Source organism: Typopeltis vanoorti, chromosome 15, assembly GCF_054136105.1.
Source record: "Typopeltis vanoorti isolate ZY-2024b chromosome 15, IOZ_Tvanoo_1.0, whole genome shotgun sequence".
In the NCBI taxonomy this organism is placed as follows: Eukaryota; Metazoa; Arthropoda; class Arachnida; order Uropygi; family Thelyphonidae; genus Typopeltis; species Typopeltis vanoorti.
Window position 1 is genome coordinate 60,810,577 of NC_143563.1, and position 17,308 is coordinate 60,827,884.

The window sequence follows — 17,308 nt, forward strand, 5'->3', positions numbered from 1 at the left end:
AGTCCTGGACCAGTAATAAGTGCCCTTTCTTTTGAGCTGTACTCTGTAGTTTAGCAAATGCTACTAAATGAGCTATAATGTTTGTTTTAATTGCATATATAAATATAAACATAACCTGAAAACAAAAAAGGGGTATTAAGTGTGTAAGTATCTGAATTTTTGCTTTCAGATTACCCTCTTCAACAAGAAATTTGGTTTAATTCCTTTCACTTACATTTGCAGTCTTTTGAAAGAAATTTAACCTTAGTGGAATATAGCAGGCCTTCCTGGGTATATCATACATATGTTATTCATATTTTAGCACTGCTTTGGATAGCTCACTTTCTTCTGTCTTGTGAGCAGATGGTAATTGGTGGTGCAGTCACTAAGTGGTATTTTTCCAGGTAATTCATTTATAAGCAAAAATATTTAAACTGTTTAGCTAAATATATATCTACATTTTATTTTCTTGTATTATAAAAATCAAGTGGATATTAAATCCAGCATTATTTCAAAGCTGAATACAGAAGTATAAAAGTTTCGTATGAAATTTGACCACAGATCTTACAGGAATACACTTGCCAGCATTTACGAGTTGCCCTAGCTGGACCTTATAGGAGACATGACCGCTATGCCCAAACGTCCATATATATATAAGGTCTGGCTAGGGCAACTTGTAAATGCTGCCAAGTGTATTCCTGAAAGCTCTGTGATCAAATTTGATATAAAAATTTCACATGAAACTTTTATAGTTGCTGTATTCGGCTTTGAAATAATGCTGGATTTAACATCCACTTGATTTTTAGAATTTTTGCATCGCCAAACTGAAGCCTTTTGACTCTTTATTTTAGTAAATTATGTGGAAATGAGTTTTTTAATAATTCTAAAACTTCAAAATACCAAACATTTCTCTGTATAAAATTTCAAAAGTGTTGCCATTTCCTTTTATTGAAAAGTAAACCAAAAAATTGTATTATTATATTTGTAGAATTTATTGTTTGTTATCCAAACAAGTTAGGCTTATATAAATTAATTTTTATGTTTATGAAGACATTAATAAAACTGTCTAGTTATTTTGTTTGTGTATATTTTTATATAAAAAAATACACTTCTTAATGTGCAAAATACAGTTGGTTGGTTTGTATCAACTCATTTCACAAATATTTGCAAATTAGAATAGGAATTAATTCAAATCATATCTAGACATTAGCATTAAAGTAATGCGAAATAGCTGTTCTTTCTAATCACTTCTGCCTGATAACTATCAACTCATTTAGGTAGATCTTGTGCTCTTGTCAGGAAATCTTTTTTGTTGGTATGTTGGATAAATCAGTCACTACAACAGAAACTTCTTCACTGGCAGGGAACCATTCCCATTGAGCAGTTCTTTCAATTTAGGTAACAGATGAAAACTTGGAGGACTTAAGTTTGAACCACATGAGTGGGGGAGGAGGAAGAATATGCAGAAAATTCACTAAAAATATTTCATGAAAAAACAGTATATCAAACAACAATTTACCAAAATGCAATTTATCAAAAAAATAAAATTCTTCTTCTTCTACTACGCGTTATTCCCGCTTCCCATGCAGGGTCCGCATGTTACTTTAGATGCGACTTCTTGTTAGTACTACTCCCAACCGACCCGTCGCCTGATCTGCCGCTGGGGGGGGGGGATTATTTGACTGTAGAGGCATATGTTCAAATCAAAAAAATAAAATAAATAATAAAAATAAAAATTAATTGAAAAACAATTCATTGAACAACAGTTAATCAAAAAAGCAATTCATCAAAAACACAATTTATCACAAGGCAAATCATCAAAAACAACAATTCTTTGAAACTACAACTCATCGAATGAACAGTTCACTGAAAAATAAATTATAAGGCGTGTTGAGAGTCTGTTTTTGATAAACAGACTCTTCACATGCTTTTTTTAACTTCAGTGGATTGACTATATTGCTGTTGATGCTTACTTGCATATTATTCTCCTGTTTATTCAAGCACAGGTACAGATATCTTGACAAACTGTGAGAAGACATCTGCAACAACAACCTGGCCTATACACCTGAAGGCCAGTAGTCTGCATCCCTTTATCCACAGGCCATCATAGAACATGTTTTCAATGGTGTTATATCCATAAAAATTGGACAAGCCACCGATTGGCTAATATACTATTTACAATAAGAGTTGTTTTAGTCTTTTCTCTGATTCTAGATGACACTTGATTTGGTGTGAAAGTGGTACTTCTTACCATTGCAAAATACTTATCACTTTCAAGGATGTTCTTGAAAGGGATAGATACAGTGGTGCTGGGATTATGAAGTCGACAATGTGGGAAGTCATTATGCTTAATGAACACACAAAACTATAAGTGTGGGGAAAAGGGATTGACTAGTGAACGATATTGTAACAAAGTTCTTCAGTGTCATATTTGATTGTTCTGGTTCATTTTATGGATGACAATGCCACATCACATTGTACACAAGCATTGGAGATACTTCTGGAGACTGAAGATATTAATTGAATGTGGCTAGCACTCTCCCCAGATCTCAAACCCCCCTCCCCCCATAGAACACATTTGGGACACAATAGGGAGATGCATTGCTATGCAAAATTCCTCTCCACAAAACAAACAAGGCCTTTATCCTTGCTCTGAAGGAGTGGGCCAGTTTGCCTCAAGAATGCCTGAATCACTTGGTGCTAAGCACGGTATGATGATGTGAGAGCTACATTGCAGTTCAGGGTGGACATATTCCACACTGAAATGTCTCTTCACATAGTTTTTTGTAGCACTGTACATAATGCAGTGGTATAGAATGTAGCAACATCATTAGAAACATTAACATAGAGATAGAAGTGGAAAGGCAGAAACAAGCAGAAGAAAGAAATTTTAAAATAAGAATTATAGCAGCACCTAGCAGATAGCTCTTCAGTTGCATTCTTTAATGGACAATTCACTAAATTCCGCAAAGAAAAGAACTATCACTCAAATCTGCATTAATGGTGAAGACATGTCTACCACTCAAGACATCCTTGACTCCTTTCAAAAACACTACAAAAATCTGTTTGAAGACAATAGTACTGTGAGAGATCATAACTCTTTGGCATTAATGGCTTTTCTGTTCATATCCAAGATGGGCTTGGCAAACCCATTACAGCATCTGAAGTTACCACAGCCTATAAAGAATGCCAGACAGGAAAATCCCCAGGACCTAATGATGGTCTGGGGATAGAACTTTACTGCGAGGCCTGGATTTTATATTTCCCATTCTAGTTATACTATTTAATTATTTTCTCTCATTAGGACACATACCAAGTGAATTTGTAGCAAGCCATATCGTCCACATTCCAAAACCTAATAGTTTTGGAATGAGCTGCTGGAGACCTATTTCTCTATCTAATACTGACTACAAGATGTTTTTTCACATTATCAATAACAGACTCAGAGTGGGAATAAGATATGTAATTAAAAGTATGCAGGTGTATGGAGTTCTACTGCTCCATATAGACTACTATGTAATCTACTCCACTTAGTTAATATGAAAAAGCAGTTGATGGCAGTGCTATCAGTAGACCTTACTCAAGCATTTGATAATGTCTGACATCCCTTTATGTTCTACATCCTCCAGCAAATTGGTGTGGGTAAAAAGCTGCTATCCATTATCAAAGGAGCTATGCCAATTGAACTTCCTGCCTCCTAGTTAATGGGTTCCTCTCAGACCTGGTCAAAATTCAAAAAGGAGTTAAGCGAGGTTGCCCTCTTAGTCCATTTCTCTTTGCATTGGTTCTTGAACCTTTCTTACAGGAATTCGACAATACACGTGCTGTGCAAGGAATAACAGTTCTTACAACTATGAAGGAAAATAAGGTATTAGCATATGCTGATGATGCAGTGGGCACTTTGAAGAATAATGATTCCATATATATGTTTTTTGGTATTTTGGAAAAATTCAGCGAAATCAGTGGATTAACTACTAATGCAGGCAAGACAGAATTCAAAGTTTTTGGAAAGGGATCTTGGAGGCATTCCTTTTGGACTAACCCCTAAGAGAGAGAACCCCTCATTATACTTGGAATTCCCTTCACTTACCTAGTATTACCAGTTCAAGAACTTATATACAAGAACATTGAAACCTTAGAAGACTTGAAAATAGGGCCATTTTCCTTTTCATCTAAAGCCATAATCTTCCCTGCTCAGTTGTACATAATAAATATCACAGAAGCTGAAGAAAAGCAATTGTATAGTAAGCCTGTGCAATTTTTTTGGTCTAGCCAATACCAAGAAGTTAAAAAGGAATTTCTTCAACTATCAAAGAAGCATGGAGGATTTGGGCTTCCAGTCTTAAAATTCTGCTATTTAAGCAATACAGCTTTTAACAATCCTTAAAATATTGCAGACCAATCACACATGTGCAGACCTTCTTCTGTACTACCTTGGTTTTCATCTTTCCCTGTTTGGAGTAAATGATTATAAAGATCCCAAAGCAAGATTGTTCCTGAATACCACAACATTCTGTACTTAACTCTAAGACTGCTACAACACTCTGGCATTGACATTCTTTCCAAGGTAGTACAGAAGAAGGTATAAAGTAAAATTTGGTATAAAGAAATCTTTAATCTCTTTTGCAACAAACTTCCTCAGTTGGGTACTGACAACAACACTTTGTTTCATAACTAACTGAAGTTCCAAGGACACCCTAACAAGAGGGATTCTTGCTTGGAGAATTGCAAGAGCTGTAGAAAATGCATTCTACAGCTGCCTTCTTTCTTGCCTTGCATATTTGGAATGTGTAATGTGTTGGGCATTCCATTACTCACGACAGAGCAGAACAGGTTCTTTTTTTGTAGTATCTGCCACCTGTCAGCAATGGGAAGAGGATTTTGATTTTTATAATTAATGAATTAAAATACCATTTATGGAAAGTTAGGAAGAAACATGGATTTGAAAACCAGCAATATGACATACAAATGCTTTATAATATTGTATTGTGTGAAATATTATTATTCAGTCAGATGATTTTTGTATTTAGAAAGAAGCATTCTAGGAGATATCAAATTTTTGTGTAGTGTAGACCAGCGCTTCTTAAACTTTTTCCACTCGTGATCCCTTTTCACCCGAGAAATTTTTATGCGATCCCATTTCATCTGAGAAATTTTTATGTGATCCCCAGTATATAGATATATAAAATAGGGATATAAATCAAACATTTACTGAAAATAAATCATAAAGAAATTTATTTTAAAACAATTCTTTGGTATACATTTAATTTTACCATTTACATAAAGAATTACAAACAATAGCCTCGAATCTGAATTAAGTTTCGGTCGTTGTGCATTCGGAAACCTTTCACTCTTGCCAAATTTTTCGTGACCCCCACATTTGGAGTCGCGACCCACAGTTTAAGAAGCTCTGGTGTAGACCACTATACTACACCATGGTTGGGTGGTGAATATTGCATAATGCGGATGGTCTACACCACTAGGCGATGTACCACCCACATTATGCAATATTCATCAGGGGGAGATAAAATTCTGTCAATTTTTGCTATGAGAAGTTTTTTAAATGGTTCCATCCTCTTAATTCAGTGTGTTCTTATAGTCAGTTGCAAGGATGACCAAAGAGCAATCCCAGACAGAGAATGCCAACTCAAGGCTGTTAACTCAGATGAGGCTAACCATCTGGGTACCAGTCATCTTTGCACTTTTAGTTTCAATTGGTCTTTTGGTTGTTCATCTATATGAGATTGGTGAAAAAGGAAAACTGATAGCCTTTGGCTATATGATGATATAAAAGAGTTGAAGCCTTTTTCTTTATCTTTCATACTATTTATCTGTGTTTTCTTTCTCCTAATACTCTCAGGCTTTCTTGCATCCCTATACTAATTACTCTAGGCTTATGATGAGCACCCCTTTACTTTTTCATCTCAATACAGGTCGAAACCGGTCTGGGTAGTGGCCTTTCCCATAATGCATAGTATTATACTTGTCACTAAGGGTATGTGCTTGCATTATGGAATACTTAGGCAATCGATGTGAAGTCATTAACATCTGTATACAAGTAGTCCAGTTTTGAAGTTACTTCACCTGCACACTTTGTTTGCTTACACTTGGATAAAAGATGAAACCAAGAATATAATTTCTTGTCATCTATAATTTATTGTTTACTAGTTTGTCTTTAACTATTTATGTATTGCTGTAACCTTTGACCTTGTGTACTTCTGTAATCTTTGCTGTTCTTGAACCAACAAACTGTAAACCAACCAACCAACCAACCAGCCACCTTTTTCTGCATTCTTACCAAAGTCTTGCCATGACTTTTATTTAGCTTCTTTCACACATGGCTCTTACATTTTTCTCTATATTCTTTTAGCACACTGCCGACTTATTTGCTAGGAACTTTTGGTATCCTTAAGCTACTCTATGATGGTGCATTGGCTTCAAAATCAGCATGTTGTGAGTTTCAAAGAATGTAGTTCGAGTATAAAGAAATAAAATATTTACTTTGCATGAAGTCTACAACCTTTGACCTTGTGTACTTCTGTAACCTTTGCTGTTCTTGCACCAACAAACTGTAAACCAACCAACCAGCCACCTTTTTCTGTATTCTTACTTATTTATGTGAGAATAAATAGCTAAGAATACAGCGCCTCTTGTGTCATTGGATTTATACAGAAGAAATTTTTCTTCAATAAACACACTAAAATAGATATAAAGAAGTTATCATTCCTCTTCATAAGAATATAGCCCCTTCAAGCAATCCTCTGAGGTACCATGGCCACTTTTGCAGTATATTTTCTGTACTTCAACTTCTTATCAACCAAAACAATCCAAATCCTTACCTTTATTTGATTTCATATAGTTCACAGCTTGTAATCTTTTCATTTCAAAATTCATAAATTTGCACATTTTCACATTAAACTGGTACCTGCTATCTTTTGCCCATTGGCATCTAATTTAAATCTTCCTATAACTCTTTATATCACATTCATTAACTATTATGCTACTCAGTTTTACATTATCAGCACTATTTTTTACTCCTCCATTTACTCTTTGTATCTGTCCATTAGCTATCTTCGTGTCCATATCTCTCTTCATACCTATCCCCTTTAGTTCTGATTTGTGTAAAAGAAATCTATATGGTATTCTGTGAAATGCCTTTGCAAAATCCAGCTGTGTCATTGTGTAGCCATTCCCATTATCCAATTAAACCATTGCTCTGTTATAAAAAGTGAATGAATTACTAAGGCATAACCATCCTTCACAAAGTGCCCCCCCCATAATGTATTGTATTTTTATTCACCCATTTCTGAATTCTGTCTTTGACCAACTTTTCCAGTGTGTTGTTATCAGAGTGGTGTTATCATCACTCCAGAGATACTGATCAGTGTATAATTTACTACCTCAGTCTTGGAGCCTTCTTCATGCAGTGAAATGATTTTGCCTTCCTTCCACTCCAATGGGAAATTCCCAGAGCTGGTAATTTCAACACGTTACATTAATTATTTATAAATATTGTATTGTGAACATGTGTTGCAAAAGATTGATCATGTTAACAGTGGCCAAGAATGAATCTATAAAGGAAATGTTTACAATGATAAGTCCATGTACCAATAGCACTTATCATTGTTGACATTGCAGCAGAGCATTTATGAAACCAAAACTACTTTCCTTAGTGCTTTGAAGGTTTTTGGATGCATTAAGCAAGAAAATGCTGAAGAAAAGTGTAAATAATAATATTTCAATGAGGAACATTTGATTATTCCTATTATCATTGGTGATTGGAACAGGAAAAAAAAACTAATATGTGTACTTTCATTATGTCCTGCAAGAACTTGTATTCTTCATTTTCAATGAAAGCAGTGTTCTGTTGAACTGTTAAACTTTGAACTGAGAATGCAGTATAGGCATTTGATATAATTATCTGCTCTGTAGTCCACTCAGAGAACTAACTGTTAAAAGCTTACTTGAATTGCTTGGAGTGAACTTTATGATGGATCACTAAGATGTTGGCCTATATTTTTGTCATTTGTTTGTTGAATTTTATTTGAGATGAACACACATTCATCTTTAATCATTTGCAAAATTTAAATTGAGGGAAAGTTTGTGAGAGTGACTTAATATTTTTAATTTACAATATAATAACTTTTCTGTATATGTTCAGTAGATGAGTTATGTACATAAGTACTGTTAATAATATTTGATTTATTAAGTTATTTTTGGATAGACTTGGAGTAGTCACTGACTTCAGCTATAATAGTTGTTGATTAAAGTTTATTTGAATTGAGTTAAATAGTGGAATCTGAAATTAATAATATTGTTTCATAGGAGACAAAACCTGGTTATTATTTCAGCAATTAAAAAAGATGATTGAATAGTAAAAGGAAATCATTCATTCATCATCATCATATATAAAAAAACAAATTTTAAATTTTACAAATAATTACAGATGAATGTGTATTGAAGTTAATTAAAGATTAACAAACTCATGACAAAAATATATTCCAAGATATAACATCTTAGTGATCCATCAAAGTGCACTCCGAGCTACTTCAAATAAACTTTCAAGTGTTAGTTCTCTGAGTGGACTACAGAGCAGATAAATAATATCAAATGCCTGTACTGCATTCTCTGTTCAAAGTTTATCGGTAACCATCCATTCCACTTTCAAAATGAGACAAGAGACTTTAACTTAGAAAACAAATTAGTATTACCTTGTGGTAGTTGAGAGAATACTCAACGGAACATTGCTTTCCATTGAACATGAAGTATATGAATTCTTGCTTGCCATAATAGAAGTACACATATTAGTTTCTTCTGTTCTAATCGCCAATGACAATAGGAATTCCCACATCATGTGAGTGGATATCTCATCTAATCTTGTGGTTATATTTACTTGGAGATTCTGCAATATCATAGGTACTTCCTATGGACTTCCAATTCATTGACCTCTGTTCCCACGAGTTCCTGTAACTTCTGTCACAGCATATTTTCATAAGAGTGAATGACCCTTACAAAGTGGTTATTAACTTGACTGTTTTGTCTGCTTGTGTCTCCTCACTAGCATCAGCACTTGCACTCATTAAAAGTTATCCTTCTATGGTCATTTTTCCTTGCCTACTAGCCACATGGAAAGAACTCTTTTGGGCCTACTCATCTGATTTCTTTTCATAATCTGATTTTTGCATTCCTTTCCATACTGTTTGCTTTTCTGCCTGTGCTTCATGGTGTATATGAGCTTGCTGACCATATTTTATATATATATATATATATACAGCTACAACAGTTTCTTTTTTACAGCACTTGTTTAATGATACTACTCATCCATCTAATTTACCCTCCTGAGCAGTGGTCTGATATTGCTTCCTTTAAAGACATCCCTTGATCCTCCATATATATTGCTGTCATCCTTCTCTTGTAGATTGTAATGCAGTGACACTGCTTCAGACTGCCTCCTAAGCTTGTTATAACCTCCTAACCACTCGGCCAGCCAGGCTGGCCGAGTGGTTAACGTATCTGCTCTCCAGCCAAAAAGGCTGCAGGCTCAAATCCCGCCATGGGAATGGATGTTTGTGATTGTGTGTGAAATTGCTAGTGGTGGTGGCCGGCGGTAGATGCCGTTGGTGTAGTTACGGTCTGTTGGTGAATTGATTTGTGGAGACAGAGTTGTAGAGCAGGTGCCCTCCCTCGATGAGTCTTTGGACTCCCTAGAGGCATCAAATAATAATAATTCCACATGCTTGACAACTCCCAAATCAAACCACACGATCACTTTCCTCAATCTTCATATACCTACATAAATCTTGCTAAAACATAGCAGGGAAATTCTATGCAAGCACCACTCCATCATCTGGAATTTGAATTTCTAAATTTCTGGCAGTCTTACTCATAACCTCCTACGGGATAGTCTAATATGAATGAATTAAACAAAATATGGAAATATGACTTCATTTCAAAAAGCCTCAAACTAAAAATCAGAAAGAAATACAGAAAATCAGAGTATTTGAAATGAAATACTTCAGAAAAATAAATAAGACTTACTGGTCAGAACACAAAACAAATGAGCATGTCAAACACGAATTAAACTAGAGAGAAGATATCATAGCTATAATTCTTAAACTGTAATTAAGATGGTTTGGACACCTCCAGAGAACATCCTCTCAGAGATTACCAAATATAGTCTTGAATGAAATCATTGGAGGAAGATGATCAAGAGGCACACCAAAAAGAACTTTGCTACAGTCGTTGAATGAAAGGTCACAATTATCAAGGTTCAGAAAGATGCTAGGTATGGCCAGAGATAGAGCCAGATGGCAAAGATTTCTTACTCATAAGTGATTCAACCTGTCATCCGATGGATGAGAAAGAAAAAGCTATCTTTTATTGATATGTTCTCTTGATGTCATTTTTCTTGAAAATTTTCTACTACTGTTCTCTCACTTGTTTCATTTAACACTCTTTCAAAGTAATCGTATCTCCAGAATCTAGACATCTAGAATATCTTAATATTCTCAATTTTCATGTCATCTTTATTATCTCTGATTCTTTTTACAGTATTTTTTTTTTGTCTCTTAAGTTTTTTTTTTCAGTAGCCTCAAAAACGTTTTCTTGTCATCCTGATGTTTATCTTCTATATTTTCGAGTCTTCCTGTGACTTCTGTTCAGCTACTTTTATACAGTGCTTTACTTTCTTATATTTTTTTCTGTATTCTCTCGAGCACATGCTTATTTCCTTGCTATGGATTTTTGATTTGCTTTCTTCTTTTCCAGGATTACCTCTTTAACTTCCTAAATCCACTATGGAGTTTTTTCTGATGTTTCTATACTTCCAAACAACTTCACTGCCTCTCTGACAGAATCATTCAATGTTTCCTTCAATCTCCAAGGTTTGATTCTTGTTTCCAAACTTTCATTTCATCTTGAATGTTATTTGTATATTTGAGTCTACATTTCACCCCTAAAAATTGCTTGACATTGCTTTTTTCAAAACTTTGTTTATGTTTTCCTTTTCATTATGAAATTCATTTTTATGCTCGAAAGTAAAAATGATGATCGGATTACTTCCAGTTTCAAATCCCTTACATACTTTGTGTCTAGGACTAGACTGAAAATATCACTACAACAATAAGATACACAATGAACCATTTATATTTTGTGTCTTTCAAATTTAGTCGCCGACTAGAGGAACATTTTCTAAGCTTTTTTTCAACTGGTTCTCGAGTTAGTCAATCTCTGGCATGGGCAGCCATCTCTTCACTGCAGGCCAATTAAATTAGTGATAGCCTTGGGCCAGCTATCTCTGATTGGCTACTAGTGGTGATTGAACTGCCCACTCAGTGTCCAAAAGTTAGATAGGTTCTAAAACAGCCTCTCCTACTCTCTATATGGGAATAAATTAAGCTGTTAGCTTTTTTTTATTATTACTCCATATGAATTGAGAAAAGACAAACATCTTTTCTCTATACATCTTTACATTGAATTGTGATATTAGTAATGAACACATCCATGTCTCAAACAAAAATCTGTTAGATACTTACCATTATTATTGCTTTTTTCTTTCCTTCAAATTTTCCCAAAACATTTCTATAAGACTAGAATTCATTTCCTACTTTGCTGTTTAGATCTCTAATAAGGATTAATTTTTCCTTTTTTTTCTTTATATCATGTGTGTCTGGGTCATTATCTCTAATGGCCCAGAAAATTTCTCCACTCTTCATCTTTGGTAGAACTTTCTGTGAGACCATAGGCACAAATCAATTTCATTTGAATAGACATTTTAATCAAAAATATTTCTGCAAAAGCTTTCATTTCATAGCTCAGTTGATTTTGACTGTGCCCTTTGTGTGGAATGACCTGATTCGAATGTCATCCTATGACACAGGCAGAAGAATACATTGATAACTATACTGTACCATACAGGTAGAATTAACCTCCCTTCCCATTGGTGCATTATAATTAATTTTCCAAGAAACCAACTTGACTGTGGTAGGCCATTGAGCCTAACATTGAGGGAAGTGCAAAAAATGGATTTTTTCCTCTTTTTTAATGTGTTTGTATCTCTTTTGAAGTTGGTGTGCGGGGGGGGGGGGAGTTGTCTTCATTTGATCTTTTTTTTTTTTATGATGACTCCCACACATGAAAGGTCATAAAACCTATAACACTACAGTGCCATGTACAGATAACTGATTAAGGAGAAAAAGGTAGCCTATTGATATGTTTCTTAAAAAGTTGAAAGTTGCACTCAGCAGGCAATACAGTATAAAAGAGATTGTTCGAAAGAATAGAAGTGAATGGAATAAAGGTGGATATTGAGAAGTTTGCTTGGTATGTTTGGAGTTAGACAGTATGGATGTTGGCCAGTGGCTGTTCTAGTTCTTGCATGGTTAGAAGAAAGTGGAAGAATAGTAGTAGTAGCCAATTCAGAGGAGCAGCGATCATGAAAGTACCTATAGAAAAGGCACATTGCAGAAATAGAGCACCTATGGGAAAGTGACTGAAGGAATCTGTGAAGGAAGGGTCATCTGTTAAGCAGATTGCTCCCTTTTGAATACATCAAGAATTAGGGAGGTCTTGGGTGCACCATCTCAAATGTGGGAACAATATTCTAAGGTTGGTCAGATCTGAGACTTATAAAGTGTTAGGAGTCAAGAGAAAGGGCAGTAATGTTTTGAACAGAAAAGAACACTAAGCTTTTTTAGATGCTGAGGAGGATATGTATGTAATATATTTGTGCCAAGATAAACTGGATGCGACAATCAACCCAAGAAGAGAAAGCTGATTTTGAAAGAAAATTGGAACATTATTCAAAGTAAGGAGGAGTGAGATAGGATCTTTCTTGTGGATAATAAGGCAGGCTTGAGTTGTTTTGGCATTGAAACTCACTAAGTTGCCTTCAACCCATTTATGGATGTTGAGGAGATCAGTGTTTAAGGCATTGGTTACAGAAGATCTTGAGGCTTTCATCTGTGGAGTACTATTGGGTTTCTGGAATGAGAAAGAAGATTGAAGAGTACTGTTATCAGCAAATCTGTGAATACGACTTGAAGTCAGAGAGAGGAGATCATTGATGTAAATGAAGAAGAGTATGGGTGAGAGTACCGAATCCTGGGGTACTCTATCATTGATGGAGAAATCTGATGAGAGGAAGCCATCTACCATGACATGCAATGAATGACCAGTGAGGAAGCTAGCAATCCATTCAGAATGCAAGAGGGAGGCCATAAGGTGGTATCTTGTTCAGGAGGCCTCAATGCTAGACACGAGTGAATGCCTTTGAAATATCAAGAGTGATATGGGTTTTTCCAAATCTTTCTGTGATGTGTCCAAAGATGGGTGAGATTAGCTACAAGGTCAGCTGGAACGAGAATGTCAGAATCCATATTGGTAATCACTAATTAACTGTTGAGTCTCCAGGTAATGAAGCTTGTTGTTGATGACTTTCTCCATCACTTTTGAAAGTACTGAGGGGAGCGAGCAATTGGTCAATAGTTAGATAGCTGACTGGAGTCTTCCTTTTTGGGTAAAGGCTAGATGTAGGTTTGCTTCTATGCTGTATGCCAGTAGAATATAATAGCTTATATATATAAGGAGATACAGGTTGGGCATTAATTCTAAAGCACAAGTCTTGAGCACAACCAAAGGAATACCACCTGGATAGGAGCCTTATTAGTATCGAGATTAACCAGTGTTTTCCTGATGTCCTTCTGGTGAAAGTTCAGAGGAGAAATGCAGTGGGCAGTTTGTGGTAGTGTGGGAAGTGATTTGCCTTGGCTACAGGCAAGAGTTGGAAGGGGAAAAAACATGCCAAGAGATATATTAAGGCTTAAGTACTAGGGGAAAAAACTCATGATAGAAGTTTAATGGAGTGAAACAGCACTAGGAAACGATTAAGCATAGTATTTAATGCTTCCAATATTTCATTTCAATTACAGAGACATTGCCAGGGAGTACAAAATGAGACTTGTAACACACAAAAACTAAAACTGGCTATTCATATCTGTACTTTTTAAAGAAATTATAATTGATACTGAATATTAATACAATAACTTTAATGAATACTTCTGATATTTCAGCAAAGTCAAATTGCCATCATCAGGGAACACAGTGCACACAGCTTTAGCCCACTAGGAGGCACTGTTTAGGATTTTAGGCTTAACTTTGGTTGCCATGCTTAGGTCTCATTAATTGCACATATATTGCACTGTGTTCCCTGATGGTAGCAATTTGTCTTTGCTGAAATATTGAAAATATTAATATTAATTAAAGGTATTGTAATTAAATTCAATATACATTGTAATTTCCTTACAAAGTATAATTATTAGTCATAATTAGTTTTTAATTATTATATTCATATTTTGAAATAATCCATTGTTAGCATTCTACCTTCTACAACCATTCCTACACTGAAGACAGCTTGTTAGTTTCAAGCCAAAATATTTGTAGATAAAATGTTATTATAATTTCTTGTGTTTACATGTTGAAAGAATATTCTTAATAATGTTAGCCATAAATTGTATGATCACTAATCTTTATGGCAAGGAATACTGGAAAGCTGTTAGAAAATTCAACCCAACTTTCTTCAAATAAAGCTTACCGAATCTTTTAAAAGTATATTCCTTAAACTAGGCTCATGTTTCTTATGCACTATTGCAATGTTGATGTTATTCCTACTTCTTAAAAATTAAAGAAAATATGAAATCACTGAGTATAGGATTTATCAAAAAAGCAAGCAAGGCTTTATTAATAGATTAGTTGCATCATACCAAGAAGCAGTTTCTGTTTAACAGTGCACAAATTAATGATCCCAGAACATGTTGAGTTGGGACATGTTCTGGGATCATTAATTTGAGCACTGTTAAACAAAACTGCTTTTTGATATATGATACAACTGTAGATTGGTACTATCAACATAAGAGGCATCAATGGAGATGAAATGGAACTAGCAGAAGAATTAGATAAGCACCAGATTGACATAATAGCTATGACTGAAACAACGAAGACAAAAACAGGTGAGATCTTTCTAAGCAACAGATACAAAATGTTATATTCAGGCAGTGACAATCAGGGAAAAGAGAGAGTAGCTATAGTATTCAACACTAAATATGAAAATAATCTAGAATGGCAGGCAATACCAAGTAGAGTGATGTGAGCAAATATCAGAATGGGAACTGGACAATGAGACTTATTTGCTTATGGTCTCACAGAAGATTCTACTAAAGAACAAATGGGGGAATTTTTTGAGGAATTAGAGAAGTCAGCTGGATCAATGAAAAAGGAAAAGTTGGTTCTTATTAGAGATCTAAACAGCAGAGTAATAAATGATTACCAGACATATAGAAATGTTTGGGGAAAATTTGGAGAAAAGCTCAAAGCTAATAATAATGGTAAATGCCTGGATTTACCATTATTATTAGCTAAGTTTCTGTTCAGGACATGGTATTAGTAATAACTAATATCATGTTCACAAATTCAGATATAGCGAGTATGCAAGGAATAAGAAGAGTCTCATTCACTAAGTTATAGATGATACTGATGTTTTCCCACTGGTTCAGGACACAAGATATACAGAGGATTTAAAATGGGAAGCAATCACTATTTAGTTTTGAGCAGGATAAAATTAAATTTCATCTTGAAAAGAAGAATGTTTATGAAAGTTTTAAAACTAATTAAAGTTGAGCAGCTTTCAGAGGTGAACTATAGACTCAAATACACAAACATCACTGAATCAAAAATGAAAGAATTTGAAAACAAGAACCAAACCTTGGAGATTCTGTGGCAAATCCTCAAGAAAACATTGATTGGTTCAGCCAGAGAGGCATGTGGTGAGGTTATCTGTAAGGATAGAAAAATCAGAACTGTATGGTGAACTCAGGAAGTTAGAGAGGCAGTCAAGGAAAAAAAAGAAAGCATGTAAAAAGTTCCTAGTAAGTAAGTCAGCTTGTGCTCTTAGGGAATACAGAGAAAAATGTAAGAAAGCAAAGCACTGTGTAAAAATAGCTAAACAAAAGTAATGGGAAGACTTTGGTAAGAATATAGAAAATAAATATCAGGAAGGTGGCAAAATATTCTGGAGGCTATTTGAAAAAACTTACAAATGGAAGAAAAAGTACTGTAAAGGGAATCAGAGTTGCTTAAGGTGACATGAAAAGTGAAGATAATGATATTCTAGATGTCGGGAGCCAATTACTTTGAAAGACTGCTAAATGAAACAAATAATAACTAATATTTAAGGAATTGACAGCGTATACTGGAAATATAGATTAAATAAACTTTAATATACACTTTCCGATATTTCGGCGAACGTTACGTTGCCATCTTCTTGGGAACTTACTAAAAAGACATGTGCACACAAGTACTAATACAACAAATGAGACTGAGGCTAGGACGCTAGCGTTTTCCTAAAGTCCTGATGGTGCCCCCTGGCGGGCTATATTGGTAGTTCTTGGCCTTTGGGCTGAAGTTCTTTTGATAAAAGTTTCCCAAATTTGGGGCAGTTTCATGCATCCAAATTTGTTGAGGTTTGGCATGTTCCTAAGGGCCGAGGCTGATTCCATGAATAGTCTTTCATACTTGAACTTGCTGCGGTGTATTACTGTGGCTTTCTTCCATCTTATTCTGTGGCGAGTATCCAGAGCGTGGTCTGCAAGCCCAGAGTGGCTGTACTGGTGAAATCGGATGTAATCCTTGTGTTCTGAGACTCTGATATTTGCTGTCCTGCCTGTTTGGCCAAAGTAGGACAGTTTACAGCTGCAAGGGACCTGGTATACACCAGGTAGGTCTAGGGGAAGTGGTTGGTCTTTGGTGGAGCGGATAAGGGATGCCAGTTTTCTATGTGGTCTGTAACAAGTGGTCAAGTCATGTTTTTTTAAGATTTTATTGATTTTTTCTGAGGTGCCTCTGATGTAGGGAATAGTGATGGATTTAGAGTAATCTTTTTTGTGAAGGGGAGGGGGGGGGTTGTGGATAACTGGGTTAAGTATTTTTTGGAGGGGGTAGCCGTTGGCTGAGAAAGTGTCACGGATGTGATTTAGTTCAGAGGTTAGGGCTTGATCATTAGAACGTAAGCTCAAGGCTTTATTATTAGATCGCTCCACTTACCTCCCCATCGATTACAATCCCACCAGCTCACAAATTAGAAAACTCCATAGGCTCCTTAAGAAGGTCACTTCTTGGCCTGTGGAGATTACCAACAGACTAAAACCCTATAACTCTAGACCCCCCCCCCCCGCATATATGGGCTCCCAAAAATACACAAAGAAAATGTGCCATTACGTCCCTTACAAACTAGCCAAGCATTTAGCCAAAGCGCTCTCACACTATACTGGCAATACAC

General features: G+C 35.4%; 1 protein-coding gene across 1 annotated transcript in view; it reads left to right on the forward strand.

Annotated features, from left to right (window-relative positions):
* Nucleotides 1–17,308, forward strand: part of LOC150098796 (choline transporter-like 1) — a 237,964-nt gene that overhangs the window by 146,407 nt on the left and 74,249 nt on the right. The window contains exon 9 of the mRNA XM_090405754.1: nt 170–383. Within this exon, the coding sequence (XP_090261880.1) occupies nt 170–383 (214 nt within the window). The remainder of the gene's footprint in view (nt 1–169; nt 384–17,308) is intronic.